We start from the raw sequence: 17,797 nt of genomic DNA on the forward strand, positions 1-17,797 counted from the left end.
TCCGTCCCCGACCTTGCCCAGGCGTGAGTGCACCTGTGTGCCTCCCCAGGGCCTTGCCTGTTGCTTTGGGATCTGTGCCAGCTCCCACCTGGATGACACCCTGGCCCAGCTGGAGGACTTCGTAAAGTCAGATGTGTTCAGAAAATCCGCCGGCATTTTCAACATTTTTAAGGTACAAAGGTCAGGCTGACAGCTGAAGGGGAGGTCTGGGGTGGGCCTGGCCTGTGATTTTGTCTTAGCCGTGGTACCCTGCATTTTGAGGTTCTGTGGGGTGGAGGGTTGGTCCTGGCACTTCCTGGACTTTGGTGCCTCGCACGTTGGGGGTGGGTCAGGGAGCTGGCATCCGGTCGTGGGCGGGGCTGGCGGATGAGGGCTCCCTCCCAGCTGGTGACTGGGGCAATGAGAGGGGCTCTGGGCAGCAGGGATGGGGGCGGCCACCTTCCTGTCCCACCGCCTATCTGTGCGTCTTCTGCCCCCTGGTGGCCAGTGGAGGCTGTGTACTCGCTGAAGCCCCATTGGGGGCTGGACCCCCGCTGTGGGCCTCCACCCCAGCCCTTGTCCCTAGGTTTTCAGTCTCCCTGTGCCTGGGTCAGCCGGTGACAGAGTCTCAGGGCTGTGTAGTGTGAACAGGCCCTGAGGACGGAGGGGGGCCCCCTCCCTCCCCCCAAGCGAAGGCAGGGACCCCACCTCTGGCCCTTCCGTTGCTCTCAGCCCCCCAGCTCTCCCTCCGGCGTGCCCCTCCCACCTTGGTCCCCAGCAGGCCCGAGCCTGCCCAGTCCTATCCTGTCCTGCTGTTCCCGGCCTTGGGGCTCTCTGGGTGGGGTGGCGCCTTCCTCCCAACCAGCTGTGCCCTCCTTCCCGCGCGCGCGCGCGCGCGGGGTTGGAGTGCTGGGCTGCTGCTGGGGGGCGTGACTGTGCCACAGCCCCGCTGATTCCTCCCGCCTCTCAGGATCGGAGTGAGAGCGAGGTGGAGAAAGCGAAGAGCGCGCTGATCCTGTGTTACGGGCACGTGGCAGCGCGGGCCCCCCGCGAGCTGCTGCCGGCCAGGGTGGAGCCGGACATCTTCCGGAACATGTCCCAGTGCTTCAGCACCAAGGTGGGTGCCCGGCCGTGGCGCGGGGAGGGAGAGGGGGAGGGGTGCCGCCACTGGGGCCTCACGCGCTGACTCCTGTCCCCTCTGTCGTTCAGGCTCTGGGGATAAAGGTAGAGACCAAGGTACGGTGTGCAGGACTGGAGCGGGGGCTCCGCTTTCCTCTCTCCCCCGGCTGGGCCGTGAGCTGCCGGCGGCAGCCAGGAGTGCTCACTGGGGCTCGCTGGTCCCAGTCCAAGGGCAGAGCGTTGGGGCCTCCTCCGGGGCCTGTCCCCACCGCCTCGGAGCAGAATGGGGGCCCAGGAGCTCCTTCTCTGGCCCAGGCCCCGGACGGGGGCTGGGAAGGAGGGGGAGGCGAGGGCTCGCAGGCGGGGCGCGGGGCCTCGGCCGCAGCCCCTCTGCTGGCTCTGCCCCCTGACGCCCACGGCTGCCCTCTTGGCAGCGCCGGGGAGGGGTGCGTTCTGCAGCAAGTGACAGTGGCCTCTGGCCTCACTAACGTGCTTCCCTCTGGACTCTCGGGCACTAACCTGGAAGCCCCCTCTGGGTCGGCTGGGTCTCGCCTTAAAGAGAGGGCCTCCTGCAGTCGGCCGGGTGGTGGGGCTGTGCTGGGAGTGGTCGCCCTGACTGAGTGGGGGGCAGCCCCCCTCTGCCGGGGCTCTTCTTGGGCAGCAGGCTTCCCCTCCACCTGGGGAGCACCTCCAGCCACCCCACCGGTGGATAGAGTGGGCGTCCGCCTATGGCGTCTGCCCATGGCCGTGACCCGGGGTCCCCCAGGCCCAGGCCGGGCAGACAGCCGAGGGCCCCAGGTTCCCTCACAGACCCCCCGTGGCCCACGTGGGGGGCTGACCAAGAGCCCCAGACTGGAGGGGAACGTTTCTGGCCTTGGCGGAAAGAGCGGGCCGGTGGTCTGGTCTCACTGCTGTGGGCAGCCCCCATCCTGGCTCAGCCCCATGGGCCTAGAGGGAGCGGCTGCTGCCTCGGGCCTTGGTGCCTTCCTGCAGCCCAGCGTCCCCGCAGGACCTGGGCCTGAGGCTGTGCCTCGCGCAGAGCGTTTGCATGGCCAGCCAGGCCGTCTGCAGCGGCTCCCACGGCAGCTCCTTCCAGCTCCTGAGGAAGCCGGAGCTGGTGGCGCAGATGATGGTGAGCACCGGCGGGGCCTGGGGAGGGGCCTGAGCTCCCCAGCGGGTGAGGGGCGGCAGCTGCCTGCGAGGCAAGCCAGTGCTGTGGCCAAGGGCCATCCTGCGGCTGCTCCCCCAGGAGTTCATCAAGGCCGAGCCCTCGGACTCCCTGAGGACGCCCATGCGGAAGAAGGCCATGCTCGCCTGCACTTACCTGGCGTATCCTTTCCTCCGGGGGCTGGGGGGCCCCTCTGCGTGAGTGCTGGGCCCTTAACTCGAGGCTCAGCTCCCTGGAGCCGGCGCTGGAGGGGCAGGCGCAGGCGGACTTGATCCACAGCTGCCTGCACAGCATTATGGCCGTGCCGCCTGAGCCCGAGGGGGTGGACGGCCACCAGGAGGTATGAGCGTGGCCCTGGCCGCATGGGTGCCCGTGCGCGGGTGGCAGGGTCACGGCGGGACCGGCCGCTTCTCTCGTTCCAGCCACTGTACCGGGACACCATGCAGGCCCTCAAGGACTTACTGACAAGCCTCCTTCAGCGAAACATGACCCCCCAGGGCCTGCAGGTCATGGTGGAGGTGTGCGGTGGGTGTGCGCTTCCCCGGGGCGGGGGCGCCGTGGGGACCGTGTGGTGTGCTATGCAAGGAGGTGGGGGGGGGGGTGGTTCTGTGAGCGGCGGGGGGACCCCCTCCTGCCTGGGCAGGTGTGCAGATGGGTGTAGTTCCCAACCCAGATGGGGGCCCCGAGCTGGTTCTCCCCGCCCCCCATCACATGCTGCTGGGATGGAGAGACCCTGAGGTGCCCCGGACATGCCCTCCTGGCCTTCTGGGGCCATCGCGGCATGGCTTCCTGCCCTTTGCAGCACTGCGGTGGGCTGGGGCAGGGCCGACCCACTCCTAGGAACACCCTGTCCCTCTGTATGCCTGGCTTGCTCTGGGTGGCCGTGGCCGTGAGCCAGGCCAGCAGGACGGAGTGACGGGGTGGGGGCACTGCACAGGGGGCTTGCTCTGACCTGGCACGCTGGCCCCCCCACCCAGAAGGGTGGCTGTAGGCAGGGCACCCATATGAAGCCCCCTCTTCCCCAGCACCTGAGCCCATGGATCAAGTCCCCGAGGGGCCACGAGCGGGTGCGGGCACTTGGCCTGAGCGCCTGCCTGCTGCAGCACTTCCTGAAACACCTGCACATCAGCGTGAGTGCCAGGTGGTGACCCGCACGGCCACTCCCTTGCCCTGGCCCCATTCCTGGCCCCTCGGCTTGGGGGCCACTGCCCGGGGCCCTTGCGTCTCTGAATGCCAGCACGCCCTCTGCCCTTCGGCCAGCTGCTGCCTGGGCTCATCCCGCGTCCCAGCGAGTGCCACCGTCCTCTTCCTGAGCCGTGGACGGAGAGCCATGAGGGCCAGGAACTGTCCTCAGGGCTGGCCGCCCGGTGTCGATCTGATGGGCACCCTCGTCCTTGGGAGCGGGATCATGGGCCGGGACTGGCGCCTGACGTGCTCCCCGGAGGAGGGAACGGGTGATGGGGGCCTGGGTGTGAAAGGAGAGAAGGAGGGCGTTCGCGGCAGAAGCAGCAGTTTGAGCAGAGGGAGGGGGACGTGAACCCACGAAATGCTGCGGAAAAGGCAAGTATTATTCGGTGGTTGGAGTGGGGGAGAAGGAGCCTGGTCCAAGAACCGCGCGGTTATTCTGCGTTTTAATATTTGCTAAGAGTAAGCAGCTCCTTTTCACGTTTTCAGAACTTCACAGTTCTTTCAAGGCCATTAATCAGGTGGTTTTAGGGTAGATTGGACGCAGTCCTCAAATGCTCCCAGCGTGGCTTTATGGGGGCACGCACCCCACATTTTCGTGTGTCGAGCAGTAACGTCTTTTAATAATGGGCCTTTCCATCCGGGTCCCCCTGGGCCCCTCAGAAGCAGGTTCTGGGTCGCAGGTTCTGTTGCCGTTGTCAGCGTAACTTTTTCTTCCACTGTATTTAATAATTTGCTGATTGCTGGTAGGCAGGAAAACTATGGATTCTTGGGTATTTAGGAACTGGCTAGTTTATAAGATTCTGTTGTTGTTTCTAGTGAAGTTTTGATTAGTTCTCTGTGCTCCTCAGATACAGTCATCATAGTTTACAAATGCCGCGACTTTGGCCTTTCTCCCCCGATGTTGATGCATGTTAGTCCGTGCTGCCGCTAGCAGGAAGATGAAAGCTGGCGGCAGCCCCAAGCCTTTACGGTTCACTCTTAAGCGCGATGCTTGATTTGGTTGGCAGTATTTCTTTTTCGTCGTGTTCCAGAAGCATCTGTCTGTTTGCTCGCTTAGACGGCTTTTCCCACCCAGGTTCCCCTGTGGCCTGTTTTTCATGTAACCCTGGTCCAACCAGAGTTCATGTTTGTTTGTGATGAGACAGAGCTCTGCCCTCTCTAGGAGAACAGCAGCTGGGGGGTCCTCTGTCCAGCGCTCCAGCCTCCCCGCCTTGCGCAGGTCCCCTCTGGTGACTTCTGGGAGAGCAGCAGCCTGGGAGCCCTGCACGTCCTTAGGAGCCCGTGCAGGGCGGGGGCGGGGCGGGCTGCTTCCCCGGGGAGGCCTCTCGTGTGGGGGACTGACAGCAGGGTTGTGGGGCCGGGAAGGCCGAGGGCTGTGTGATGGCGGGGGCGGAAGGTGACGTCCCCAGGTCCAGGGCATAGGAAGCAAGGCCCTTTGCTAAGAGCAGGGTCGGGAAGGCTTAGTATTTGAGGAGAGCAGGAAAGGCTCTGAAGGGTGGGACCAGGACCCAGTTAGGAGGAGAGGGGTCTCACGCAGCAGCCCCCTTACCTGACGGGGGGCTTGCCTTCTGGGGCGGGGGCTTCCCGTGTGTCTGCCGAGGCAGCAGAGCCCGACCGTCCCTCTGCCTGCACACACCTACTCGCCCGGCCCTCCTCCCCTCTTAGGGACCCGCACTTGGGGGGTGGGGCTCGCCGTGCAGGAGGAGGAGCTTGACAGGGGCCCTGCTGGCCACAGGGGTGGACAGGGGCTGCCCTGCTGCTCACACCCCTGCCCGAATCTGGGTGTGGGTGGCACCTGCCCACCGCAGCATCTCCTGAGCTCCAGCCCCCATCTCTGGACCTCTGCCCCCGTGCCCCTCCAGCACCCGCACATCTGCCTCTCCAGGCCCTGGTGCCCTTCCACAACCTGGGCCTCCTCCTCGGCCTCTTCTCCCCACGGTGCGCGGACCTATGGCCTGCCACCCGCCAGGAGGCTGTGAGCTGTGTCTACTCCCTGCTCTACCTCCAGCTGGGCTACGAGGGTGAGCCCCTGGCTGGGCAGAGGTGCAGGGGGTGTGGTGAGGGAGCAGAGTCTGGGCCTCTGGAGGCCAGGGGAGGCCTCCACCCAGCCCTGCGCTCCCTCCCGCCTCTGCAGGCTTCTCCCGCGATTATCAGGACGATGTGGTTGAGCAGCTCCTCACCCTCAAGGACGGCCTGGGGCACCCTGACCCCGCCATCCTCTTCCACACCTGCCACAGCGTAGCCCAGGTACCTGCCAGGGCCTCTGCGAGGGAAGGAGGGGCCGCACCGTCGGGGCCCAGGAGGCCTCTGCGGCAGCTCCTCTCGTGCACTGGCTCCACGGGTGCCGGGCCGGGCACGCGGACGGGTCTCACTCAGAGAGTTCAGTGTCCAGCACCACCTCCCACCCCCTCCTGTGCTTGCTGGGGTCCCCCCTCCCTCCGAGGCCCAGCGGGGAGGGTGTGGGCAGGAGCTCAGCTCTGGCTCCAGAGGGTAGAGAAAGCTGCCCCTAGCCCACCCCGTGAGCCCCCAAGCCAGGGCGGTGCTGTTGTTCCATTTGGTGACTGGAAATGGCCCTCAGGGGTCAGGAGGCTTTCTCTCCAGCCAAAGAAGGAAGGGAAGGGGGTCAACAGGGCCCTTTGTCGGGGGGGGGGGGGGGGGGGGGGTGAGGGGGGGTGGGGCTCAGACATTGGGAAGCAGAGGCCCCGCCCTGGGCGAGTCCAGGCACAGCGGAACTCTATGTTTGGGATCAGACTTCATGGATAGTCAACCACTTTTATTTCTTCTTTGTACAAAGTTCATCTGCTTTAACTTCTGGTTGCTCTCTTTTATGTGGAGGGAAGGACAGGGGCTGCAGGGGGAGCTGAAGGTCCATAGAGTCTTGGTGGCCGGGCGGTCCAGGGTGGAACATGCCACCATCTACCCTTGACTCTCTGCATTCTAGAGAGTTCTAGAGAGGCTGCACCACCAGGGCCACTCCCAGCCCACCCCACTGGTCAGGAGGAGCCTCAGGGAGGGCACACTGACCTGGGCCCTGCAGCTGCCCGGGGACCCCCCTTCCAGGGGCCTGGGCCTGGAGGCCCTGGAGGCTGCCTCCGGGACCTGGCCAGGCTTCAGTCTGGGGATGGGGGTTTCCGTGCATGGGCCACCCCACCCTTGCACTGGCAGGAGCTCCCGAAGGCGTACAGGGCTTGTATGAGGGTGGGAAAGGCTGGAGGAGGGATTTGAGAGGCTGAGATTTGTCAGCCCTCCCCCGGAAACTCGAGCCCCTGGGATGTTACGCCTGGAAGGTGTGCTGACGCTGTGCTCTCAAGCCTTCCTGACGCAACTGTCCTCCTAGATTATTGGCAAGCGCCTCCCGCCAGATCAGCTCATCAGCCTCTTGCTAACGCTGTTTGAGGGCCTGGGAGACCCCGACCAGAACTGTTCCCGAGCCGCTACAGTGATCGTCAACTGCCTGCTGAAGGGGCGGGGCCACGTGCTCCTGGAGAAGGTGGGGCTGGGCGCGGCTGGGGCTTGGATGGGCGGGGGCGGGAAGGGGCGTGGCCGGGGCCGGGGCGGGGCTCGTCAGGGGCCAGGTGTGGGCGTGGTCTTGTCTGGGACAGGCCAAGAGTGTGGGTGGGCGGGGCTGGGTAACTTGGGGCGCCCCACCCCACTCCCTCACCCCCAACCCGTGCTCTGTGGAGGTTTGGCCCTCAGTGCTCAGCTCCTTTTCCCTGTGGGCCTGATTTGGACAAATCTTTCTCTTCTCTTTGAAGACAGAATTAAGTGAAAGTAACTGCTGAGAACTTAAGGGTAGAAAAGGCAATCGAGAGGGAAATGTCAGTGCTAGGGGCTATCACTTGGCGCCGAGCCGACACTGGCTGAGCTCCCTGCTCACATTGCTGGTGGAGACGCAGGTCCAGAGGGTCCCCGGGTGTCTGCACAAAGGGTTCCACGGTGGGTCTGGCCCAGAGCAGAGGTGCCCGGGACACTCAGGTGCTGCCCTGCCCGTCGCCTCTGAGTCCTTCTGGCCGTGAGCTCACGTGGCTGTCCACATAGTTCCCAGACATGCATCGGCAGCCACCATGACAGACGTGCCCAGGTCCTCGTAGGTGTAGGTCTGAGGCAGGCTCCAAGGATCAGGGGATTTCTAGAACGCGTGTCTTTGAATCCTGGAGAGCCAGTGGCCTGGCAGGTGGGGTCCCACGTGCCTAGAGGGAGAGTTAAGCTCCCCATTAAAGTGAAGCATAGCAGCAGGAAAGGGGGTTTGTCCTAAGTGCATGGCCTTTTATGTGGAGGGAAGGACAGGGGCTGCAGGGGGAGCTCGCACAGGCAGGAGCAGAGGTCCTACCCACTCCAGAGTCCCTTATACCCCAGCAGACGCTCTGCAGCACAGAGCATGCCTCGGCACGCACCTCATGTAGAGGGGCCTCACGTCTGCCCCACATGGCGGTAGCCTGTGAGACGGCGGGCGCGTCTCCCGGCCTGGCCCCAGCGTTGCTCCTCCCCGCCGTGAGGGCAACGTCACGCACCCACCCGCCTCCGTGAGCGCTTGGGCAGTTCCCAGTCTGAGCACCGAGAGTGCTGCCAGAGCGCGGGTCCGTTGGACCTGAGGGTACATTTTGGTTGGAGACACACCCAGGAGAGCGACTGGGGCCTGCAGGAGAGGCCTCCGTGCAGCTGTCCCAGGGCTGTCAGATGGCGCTCCGGGCCGTTCAGCTCCCGCATGCCACGCCCCTGCCGACGCCGTTTCTGTCCCTTCTGGTGGGTGTGTAACGGCTTCCTGGTTGGGTTTTGTTCGCGTTTCTCCGGCGGCTTATGCAGTGGCACACTTCCTGGCTGTTCAGACGTCGTCTGCTGTGAGGACACCAGCCTTGCCCATCTTTCTTCTGGCTTGTCTGTGCTTTGCTTATTGATTTGCAGACGCACTTTGTATATTCTGGGTGCAGGGCCTGTACCGCGTGGATCCCAGGGAGCGGGGGAGGGGCCGCAGTGCGCGGCTCGGCGCCGGGAGGGGAGCATGCCATCGTGGTGCACTCCTCCTGGGAGTGGAAACGGGCTGGGGGAGGAGGAGGGCGGCACAGGGCACGGCTGTGAGTCCTCGTCGGGGTTTGATGGGCCAAGGTTTGGATCTTATTTTGCACTCAGTGGGGCTTCCGGGTCAGGCTGGAGTGGTAGAGCGGTGCCCTGGTGGCTCTGTGTGGGGGGAGGGGACAGACCAGGCCGCAGGCAGTGGCCACCGGTGGTCCTGGTGTGTGTGTACACACGGCACATTTTGTCTGCTTGTTCATCTGTGGATGGACACTTGGGCCGCTTTCGCCTCCTGGCTACTGTGAATGGTGCTGCTGTGACCGTGGGTGTAATACATATCCCTTCAAGATCCTGTTCTCTTTTGGGTAAATACCCAGAAGTGGATTTGCAGGATCATAGGGTAGTTCTATTTTGAATGTTTTGAGGAACTGCCGTACTGTTTTCCTTAGTGGCTGCACCAGTTTACATCCCCACCAGCAGCACACAGGGGTTCCAGTTTCTCCACATCCTCACCAGCACTTGTTAATACCTGTTTTCTTTTTTTTAACGTTTTATATGTATATATATATATATATTTTTTTTTTTTTTACATAACGAAAGTTCTTCAGGAATGGACATTTTCCCCTAAGCCTCAGAAGTACAGTATGGCATATTATTTTAATTAGCTAAACGAGGAAATGAACAGACCTCTATAATTATTAATATTGGTAATATTCTTTCATTTAATATTTTTGTATATCGAGTGTCTCTGGTAACCTGTATTCTGTCTCTCTAACCACGGCTCCCTTTAAACACCTGTTGATATATTATCTTTCATTTACTATTTTTGTATATCAAGCGTCTCTGGTAACCTGTATTCTGTCTCTCTAACCACGGCTCCCTTTAAATACCTGTTGGTTTGATAGCCGCCGCCCTGATGGGTGTGAGGCGGTGTGTCGTGTTGGTTTTGATTTGCGCGTCCCACGTAATTAGTGTTGTTGAGTGTCTTTTGATATGCTTTTTGGCCATTTGTATGTCTTCTTTGGAGAAGTGTGCGTCCTTTGCCCATTTTTAAATCAGATTATTTGATTGTTTTGTTGTTGTTGAATTGTAGGAGTTCTTTATATATTCTGGATATTAACCCATTATCGGATATATGATTTGCAGATATTTTTCCCATTCCATAGGTTGTCTTTTCACACTCATGACTATGTCCTTTGATGCATAAAAGTTTTAAAGTTTGATATAGTTCCACATGCCTGTGTTTGCTTTTGTTGCCTGTGCTTTGGGCGTCACATCCAAGAAATCATTGCCAAACCTAATGTCCTGAAGATTTCCCCCCGTTTTCTTCTAGGAGTTCCTTAATAGTTTCGGGTCCCATCCGTCCTTGATAAACCCAGGTGCCTCTCCTTGGGCCCAACACACCGAGCCTGCTCCTGGCCTCTCAGGGAGCTGCTGGGCTGTCTCCTCCTGGCTCAGGCTCCCAGACACACTCAGCACACCCACCCCCGGTGCTGTGTTCCTGACTTAAACCTTCAGCCTGTCTGCGACGTGCCACCTCTGTCTCATGTGGCATGGTCACTGGTATCAGTACCCATGGGGGCAGTGGGGCCACCGTTTTCTTTCCTGCCCTGAGAGCCTGGCAGGGGGACCCCCTAGGGACACCTGGACACTGTTGGACTTTGAGTTTCTCTGACACTGAATCAGAAAAAGTGGTCCTAGCAGGTGACCCGTGACCGGGCTGAGCCCCTCCTCCAGCAAGCCAGGCTGGTCAGGTGGAGGGCGGGACGGACATGCCGGGAAAGAACAGACTCCTCTTAATAAACAGTGGGCATGGGAAGTGAAGCCGCTGCTGCAGAGAAGCCCGGCAGGCGTTAAACACAGAAGCGCCGCCCAACCCAGCAGTTCCACTGCTAGGCGTGTACCCGAGAGAGGTGGGCCCACGCCCATGGGAACCTGTACGGACACGCGCCTGGCAGCCCAACCATGGCAACAGCGCAGACGCCCATCAGTTAGTAGCTGGATCTGTCCGTTCAGCGAAACACTGCTCAGCGGCAGGAAGGAGTGACGGGCTGACTCCTGCCGCAGCGCGGAGGAGCCTGGGAAACACCTGGCAAAGTGAAAGAAACTGGTCACAAAAGGCCCCATAGAGTGTGATTCCATTTCTCTGAAATGTTCAGAAGAGGCAAATCCAGACAGGGAAAGTGGATTCGTGGTTGCCAGGGGCGGGGCGGGGGAACTGGGGAGTGCCTGCCGGTGGAAATGAGGTTTCTTTTCGGGTGAGAGAAATACTCTAAAATTGACAGAGCCCTGTGAGCGTACGAAAACCACTGACTCGTACACTTAAACGCGCGAAGTCTGCGGTGCGCAGTTAGAGCTCCGTGAGGCTGTTGCGAGGAAACGGCCTAGACCAGGTGTGAGGGGAGGTTAAAGGGCCCCCGCGGGGCTTGCCACCGAGAGACGCGGGAGCAGCCCTGCAGGCCTAGGGTGCGGCCCCTGCTCACCAGTCCTGGGAAGCCGAGAACCCGGTGCCGATGCAGCCCCAGAGCCCGCCACGCCCGAGCGCCCGGGCGCTGCCATCACGGTTCGCAGGAAGCAGATCTGCTCACAGGCGCCAGCGGGGACAGCCGCTGAGAAGAACATGCAACAGCAAAGACGGCATTAGAGAAGAAGATGGATAAGCCCAGTGAAACAATTAGGAATGAAGCTCTGCCAAGACAAGCCACAGAAGGAGAACCAACGTCCAAGAAAGCAAAGTGAGAAAGGGGAGCATATACATAAGAGGTTCGACATACCATGAAGCATATCTACGGGCAACTATATTCCAATACTCGAGAACCTGGGGCGACAGGGACAGGCTTCTGCAGGGAGGCCGCTCTCACCCGCGTCTGCGCAGGAACCGCTCGACTGCCTGAGTCTGCCAGGCCTGCACATCTTCAGGCGACCAGTGCCCCTTGTGGCCAAGAAAGAGCCCGGGAGACTGGAGAGGAGCCGTGCCCCTGGCCCCAGAGACGGGCTGGCCTGTTGCAGTGGCAGCCGTGGACTGGAGGGTCCCAGCACATCTGTCTGCGAACATCGCCGTGCCCACGGCCAGCGGGTGGCAGCGGCCCAGCGGCTGCGAAGCTGCCCCACTGAAGCACCACTTCCCCGCCCAGGTCCGCAGGCAGGAACACGGGGAGGCCGTTTAGTGCGGCGGCCTGTCTCGTCAGGGAGACGCAGCTGGGCCGGCCGAGGGCCTGGGCAGGCGGGCGGGGGCAAAGCAGAGAGGTTCAGGTCCGTAGAAGGAGGTGCGGATGCCTGTGAGCGGGGCTATCGACCTTCTGGACTCGAGGTCATAAAAAGAAAACAGCCTCGTTACGCTTACAAGTCCTTTGAGAAACGGCGGCGGCAGTGCCCCTCCCTGGGGCCCAGCCCAGGCAGCACTGGACACGCAGCGCCGCCTCCCCTGCCGAGGACCACGCCCCGTGCCCCCGCGCCGGTCCCTCCCGCTGCTCCTGCGGCGCAGGTCCCCGGGCAGGTTCCTCGGCCAGCCCTGCCCAGGAGCCCAGGGTTGGCGGGGCCCACGGACTGCCAGCTGCCCGTCCCGGGGACCTTGTCCCTGGGGCCGTGTCCAGTGCTCTGTCATCAGCTTTCACCTTGCACCAGGGTGCTTCCCAGCTGCGCAGCCCAGACCGTCGTGGGCAGCACCCCCGTGGCGCGGGGCCCACGTTGGCGACCGTGCCCTGGGTGCCCGTCTGCGGCCTCTGCAGCAGCTGCAGCCCATGAAGCCTGCCTGAGGCTGCCGGCCCTCTCCCGGCCCAGCTGTGGCCTCGGTCTGGGCACAGGGCTGCACGGGAGGTGGTGTGGGGCAGCGCAGCCCGTGTGTGTCCTGCCTCCAGGGACGCGCTGGCTCACCCCGTCAGCCTCAGCACTCACCCCGGGGCCTTCCCGTCCCGCTCTGCCCTGCACACGCCTGTGTGTGTCTCAGTGCCTCCTCCCGGCAGGCCCCTCTTGGGTCCCCGTCGCTTCCCGTGTGGAATGTGGGATTGGCTCCCTTGGCCCCGAGGACGCCGGCAGCAGGGAGCTCCGATCTCACAGGACTTCCCTCCCCTCCCCTCGGCCAGCCTGCCTCCCCGGGGCCCCTGCACCCTGGCCACGGGGGACTGGCCCCTGGTGTGGGCGTGTCCCCGCCGTAGGCCTAACCGCGGCTTCCTCGCCCGCAGGTGCCCGAGATCGTGAGCGCGCTGCGCTCCAAGCTGCAGGAGACGCACGGGGAGCACGTCCTGCAGGCCGCACAGCACAGCGTGTACATCCTGGCGGCCCGGCACCACGCCGCCGTCGTGTCCAGCCTTCTGGGCAGCCCCCTGCCCTTTGACAGGTGCGTGGTGCCCACTAGCCTGAGGGGCGGACGGGGCTCCAGCCGCCTGGGCTCCACATTCCGGGGTCACTCCCACCCTCTGCATGGGAGCCTGGAGACCCCGGCCCTGGACTGGGTAGACAGGCTCACTCTCGGGCTGTGCTGGCCAGTCCTCAGGGCTGGTTCTCTGGAGGGCGTCCACCATCATCTGTGAGCAGACCCCTGGGGCCAGGCCCCCTCCTTGAGCCAGGAAGGGGGGATTCGTGGTTGCCAGGGGCGGGGCGAAGTGTGGGAGCTCTGACCCGCCCCCCACTCGCACCCCGGTCCCCGAGCTCCCATCGGTGACCCTCAAGTCGCCATCCTCGGGCTCTCAGGGCAGGACTTCTCCGCGCCAGGGCCTGTGCCCGGCCCCATCTGTGGACCACAGTCCCTGGGGTCCCTCCCCTCCTGCTCCGAGGCCTCCGGGTGGCCGTTGCTGTGGTCCCAGTGCTTCCAGAGCTCAGGGCCCGCTGCTCCTGCCTTGGTTTGCTGTCCACGGCGTGGGTGGAGGCCGGCACCCGTGGCCTCCTGGAGGCCCCTGTGCGGGGAGGCAGCACAGCCCTTCCCCGTGGCCACGGCCCGGGTGGCCGGACGCGCCTGCACCTGCCGTCAAGACGTGGGCTCGCGCTGCCTGCTCTGCTCTCACTTAGATGCCGGCGCCGCTCTGGGCCCCCGGTTCCAACGTGTGTGGCTTCTCCCCAGGTCACGCCTGTCAGCGTCTGCCGCTGTCACCTCTCCCGGCCCGTCACTGTCAGCCTTTCTTTGCCCTCGCAGTTTAGGTGTGTTCCTTTTCCAGGGTAAATAGACGCTCTTGGTTGCTGAGGTAGTTGGGGTTAAACCCACTGTGATATTTTGTGTCTTCTCTTGGTCTTTTTTCTGTATCGTCTTCATTGTCCTTTTTAGATTGACAGGGTCCTTTTTACAATTTCATCTTCCACTCAATTAGTCTGGAAGTTGCACACTCTGTGTTCTCCAGCGGTGGCCCTGAGAACGACCGCGTGGGCACAGCGTCCCTGGGCAGTGCAGGCCCCTGAAGGGGCGGCCCCCTGCCCTGCCCGTCATCGTCGCGGCTGCTCTGTGCAGGCGGTGTGTCTGCCCACACACCCGCCCCTCAGCTCTGCGTCCCTGCCTTTCATGGGTGCGGCTCACGCAGAGGAGCACGCACACTGCCACAGGCCCTGGGGGGGCCTCAGCCGCGCGCAGCGGGAGACGGGGCAGGCATCCAGCCCCTACTAGGCTCCGCGCCTGCTCGGTCGAAACTCCCTGAAAGGTCGCCGCTGTCTGACTGCCGTTGCCAGAGGTGTGTTTTGCCTGACCTTGAACGTGGCGTCAGTGGAGCCCTCTGGACTTTCTCCTGCTGCTTCTGCTGTCCTCGGGGTGCCCTGCTGTCCCTCCTTTCCTGCTGTGCCAGTGCTTCGCGTGTTCATAGGAGCGGGGTCGTCAGGGCAGGGTGGGCACAGTGCGGCCAGGGCCCAATCTGCCCACCACCCGCTGCCTCTGAGCCAACGATGGGCTTTACACTTGTAAACGGTTGGGGAAAAGTCCAAAGAATTATATTTCATGTCCGGAAAGTCACATGCAACCGGAACGTCTGTGTCCGGGGTGGCGTTCCGGGAGCGAGCACACCTTCGTTTCCTTGTCCGTGCCCGTGGCTGCCGTCGCCGCGTCACAGCAGAGCTGCCTGGTGTGCAGAGACTGGGCGGCGAGGGGCCCTGGCGCCCTCCCGCTGGAGCGCACCCCCCAGAGCCCCGTGCAGCTCCTGGGGGCGACAAGCCCCACTTCCGTGCGTCTGAACGTGCATTTATTCAGCTGTCCTTCTCGGAGGTTATTTGCCAGAGTTTGGGACTCGAGCTGGGCGCGTGCTTTCTTTGAGTCTGGGTAAGAGGACGTGTCCTTTTCTGGCTCCTGTGAGTCCAGGTAGTGCCGAGGTCGTGAGGGACACGCACCAGGTGCCTCTTGTCTATGGCGCTCTGCACCTTTGGGGGTGGGGAGCGTGGGTGTCCATTCCTTGTCCTGCCAGGTGGCTACCGGGCTTCCTGAACCTGTGAGTTGGTGTCTGTCATCAGCTCTGACCGGTTTTCAGCCCTCCTCTTCAGACACTCTCTCGAATGTCTGCCAGACCTTTTCGTCCCACCCGCTACATGTCTGTTTCTGAATTTCCGCCGTGATTGTTCTCTGCTGGGTTCTGGGTAACTCCCTCCATTTATCTTCCAGTTCATTGTTTCTCTCTCCTGCTGTATCCAGGCTGGTGCCAAATATGTCACTGAGTGCAGGGTTAGGTGTCTCAATTCTTTTCTTTTTTTTGTCTTTTTGGCCACACCGCGTAGCATGTAGGATCTAGTCCCCCGACCAGGGATCGAACCCGGGCCCCCTGCATTGGGAGCGCAGAGTCTTGACCACTGGACCGCCAGGGAAGTCCCTGTGTCTCATTTCTAAAGGGCTGTTGGTTGGCTTCCAAATGTGCTCTATTTTTAGAATTTCCGGGTCCAGTTAGATATCTGGAGTCTGTCACTTCTCTCCGTAAACGTGACGCACAGCCGCCTCCCGTGTGTCTGCGCGCCGGGGTCTGCAGGCTGCTCGGGCCTCCTGCGGCCTCCGCCTGACCTCACTCACATGCCTGCCTGCCTTGGCCACGCGCCGCTCGGTGCGGGAAAAGTGACTTGTAGGCGCCCCCGAGGCCTGGGGTGGCGCTGCCCCCCTCCAAGGAAGTCCAGTGTCTGCTCTGGCAGCTCCGGGGACGCCTCCTCTCCCTGCCCCTGTACCAGGGAGATCTTCTGCCCTTTCTTGCCAGCTCTGCTCAACCCCGGGCCGCCTGACTGCAGGCCACTGGGTCAGAGGAAGGGGTGAGTTCGGGTCTGAGGTCAGGGTGCCGCTCGTGGCCTGGCTGGAGCTGAGGCTGCTGGGCACGACAGGGGCCGACAGTGGCCTCGGGGTGACCGTCCTCCTGCCCCACTCCAGCCACACCTGCACCCTGTGGAGGGCGCTGGCCGTGGAGCCCGGCCTCGCCACACAGGTCCTGGGGCTGCTCCTGGAGAAGATGAGCGGGGACGTGCCGTTCAAGGAGAGCCGGGCCTTCCTGCTGAGCAGCGCACCCGACCGCGTGGCCACCCTGCCGCCCCTTGCGGTGAGTGAGCTCTGGGGCGGCATGCCTGGCCCCTCCCCCATCCCCCCTCCCCGCTGCTCGTCCAGGAGGCTGGTAAGGGGCCGCGTGGCCACTGCGGGAGGGCCCCTGGTGGGGGGGGGGCCTGGGTGGCACCCCGCAGGCACCTGGCGGCTGACTGGGGCACCGGAGCAGGCGAGCTTGGAGCCCAGGCTCGTAAAGGCCCTGCAGGTGTCGGTCCCCGAGGGAGCGCCCTCTGTTTCACCCTGCAGAAAAAGAATAAACCCAGCTTGGCAGCGTTTCCACAGTAAAGCAGCTGTGAGAGTTTCCTCCCCCTCCTGCTAAAGCACCGAAAGCAGATGCTGGGAGCCCGTCCCACCGCGGCCACACTGCCCTGGGCCCGCCTCCAGCCCCCGGGCTGAGCTCCTCGTCCCGCCCACCCAGCCGCCCCTCAGGCGCCTCCTGCTGCTCCCAGGGCCCAAGACTTCTGGGGACACGGGGTACCTGCTAAGGAAGTGGGGCTTCAGGCTAGCTTGGGTCCTGGGGTGCAGGGTCCAGCCTTCGCTGTGGCCGGCCTTGTTAGACCTGGCCTGGGGCAGGGAGGACTGAGGCTGAGGTGGCACCGTCCCCAGGCCACCTGTGCGCTGTACGAGGTTGCGTCTGCCCCGGCGTCTGGGCCGGCGGTGCTGGAGCTCTACCCCCAGCTGTTTGCGGCGCTGCTGCTGCGGGTCAGCTGCACCGTGGGTGTCCAGCTGCCCAGGAACCTGCAGGCCAAGGAGAGGAAGAGCGCCAGCTCAGGCCTGGCCTCACCGAGCCTCGAACCCTGCAGGTAAGCGGGCCCCGCCTTGCGCCCCTGGCACCCTCGTCTGTGGGCTGCTGTCCCTGCTGGGGGTGCAGCTTCCCTGGGCTGCAGGAGGGATGGGGACAGTCGGGGCGGGGCTTCCTGGGGACATCAGATGGGTCGTGAACTGCGCCTTCTTTGGGAGGGCAGAGCGCGAGGAACGCTTGGGCACGGCAGGGTCTGCGCGAGCCCGCTCTGTGTATGTGACCTCAGTCTTCAGCTCCAAGTTCTGGCTCTTCCTACACTTGACTGGGGCCCCCCCACTTTCGGACAGAAACTCCGCAGCAGCCTCCCTGCCTCCCCTGAGCGGCCTCTCACCTGGGTTGGCCCCGGCCCCCAGCCCTGTTGGGGAGGGCCCAGCTGCCACACGGGTGATGCCGGGTTGGCTCAGAGCCAGGCCCCTGGTGCCGCTGGCCTGTGCAGGCACCTTCCCCTTGCCTCTCGCTGGGGTTTGGGGCCCTGGGTCCTGGGTCCTGGGGCAGGAGCCTGGGGACGGCGGGGTGGAGCTGTTTCCTGGTCCCCCCTGGTGGCTCTTCGGGGCTCCGAACAGCTGTCTAGGGCCACAGGATGGACAGAGGAAGCTGACGCCCCGGGGCCACCGGAGCCTGAGTGACGGTCAGCCTGGCCGCCTCCCCACCCTTCCCCAGTGTCTGGCTGGGGACACACGAGGGACAGAGTCAGCCCTCCCCGCCCCACTGCGGGGCTGCCCCACCGCAGAACTAACACGTCCACTCCAGCGAAGGCTGTGTGTCAGGAGGCCTGGCCTGACTGTGCAGACCGGGTGGAAATGTGAACGGCCCAGCGGACACGGCCCAAGCGACCCCGGGCCTAGCACATGGGCTCCAGCACCGTGGTCTGAGCTGTGGGGCCTACAGCCCCATGGCCCAAAGAGGGGTTCTGGGGGGGCCACCCCTGAGCCAGGATGCGTGCAGTGCCAGGCACAGGCCTTGGCTCTGACGGGGGCCATTAGTCAGCAAGTCAGACCCTTGCAAACGCCACACCCCCAGAAAGTCTGGGCAGTAGGGTGAACAGGCAGGG

At 63.3% G+C, this 17,797-nt stretch overlaps 1 protein-coding gene across 11 annotated transcripts in view; it reads left to right on the plus strand.

Annotated features, from left to right (window-relative positions):
• Positions 1-17,797, plus strand: part of MROH1 (maestro heat like repeat family member 1) — a 54,029-nt gene that overhangs the window by 31,557 nt on the left and 4,675 nt on the right. For 5 of the 11 annotated variants that reach the window (XR_004346391.1, XM_032609463.1, XM_032609466.1 and 2 more), the window contains exons 20-33: positions 50-172; positions 950-1,096; positions 1,189-1,215; positions 2,108-2,230; positions 2,348-2,427; positions 2,495-2,606; positions 2,689-2,784; positions 3,292-3,396; positions 5,340-5,475; positions 5,589-5,701; positions 6,792-6,944; positions 12,646-12,800; positions 15,777-15,942; positions 16,551-16,747. Coding sequence is in view for 9 of the 11 variants with exons in the window: in XM_032609463.1 (XP_032465354.1) it covers positions 50-172; positions 950-1,096; positions 1,189-1,215; positions 2,108-2,230; positions 2,348-2,427; positions 2,495-2,606; positions 2,689-2,784; positions 3,292-3,396; positions 5,340-5,475; positions 5,589-5,701; positions 6,792-6,944; positions 12,646-12,800; positions 15,777-15,942; positions 16,551-16,747 (1,733 nt within the window). In the remaining 2 variants the exon portion in view is untranslated. The other 6 variants (XM_032609469.1, XM_032609470.1, XM_032609464.1 and 3 more) reach the window with 6 other exon arrangements.

This window comes from Phocoena sinus, chromosome 17 (genome assembly GCF_008692025.1).
Source record: "Phocoena sinus isolate mPhoSin1 chromosome 17, mPhoSin1.pri, whole genome shotgun sequence".
NCBI classification, from domain to species: domain Eukaryota; kingdom Metazoa; phylum Chordata; class Mammalia; order Artiodactyla; family Phocoenidae; genus Phocoena; species Phocoena sinus.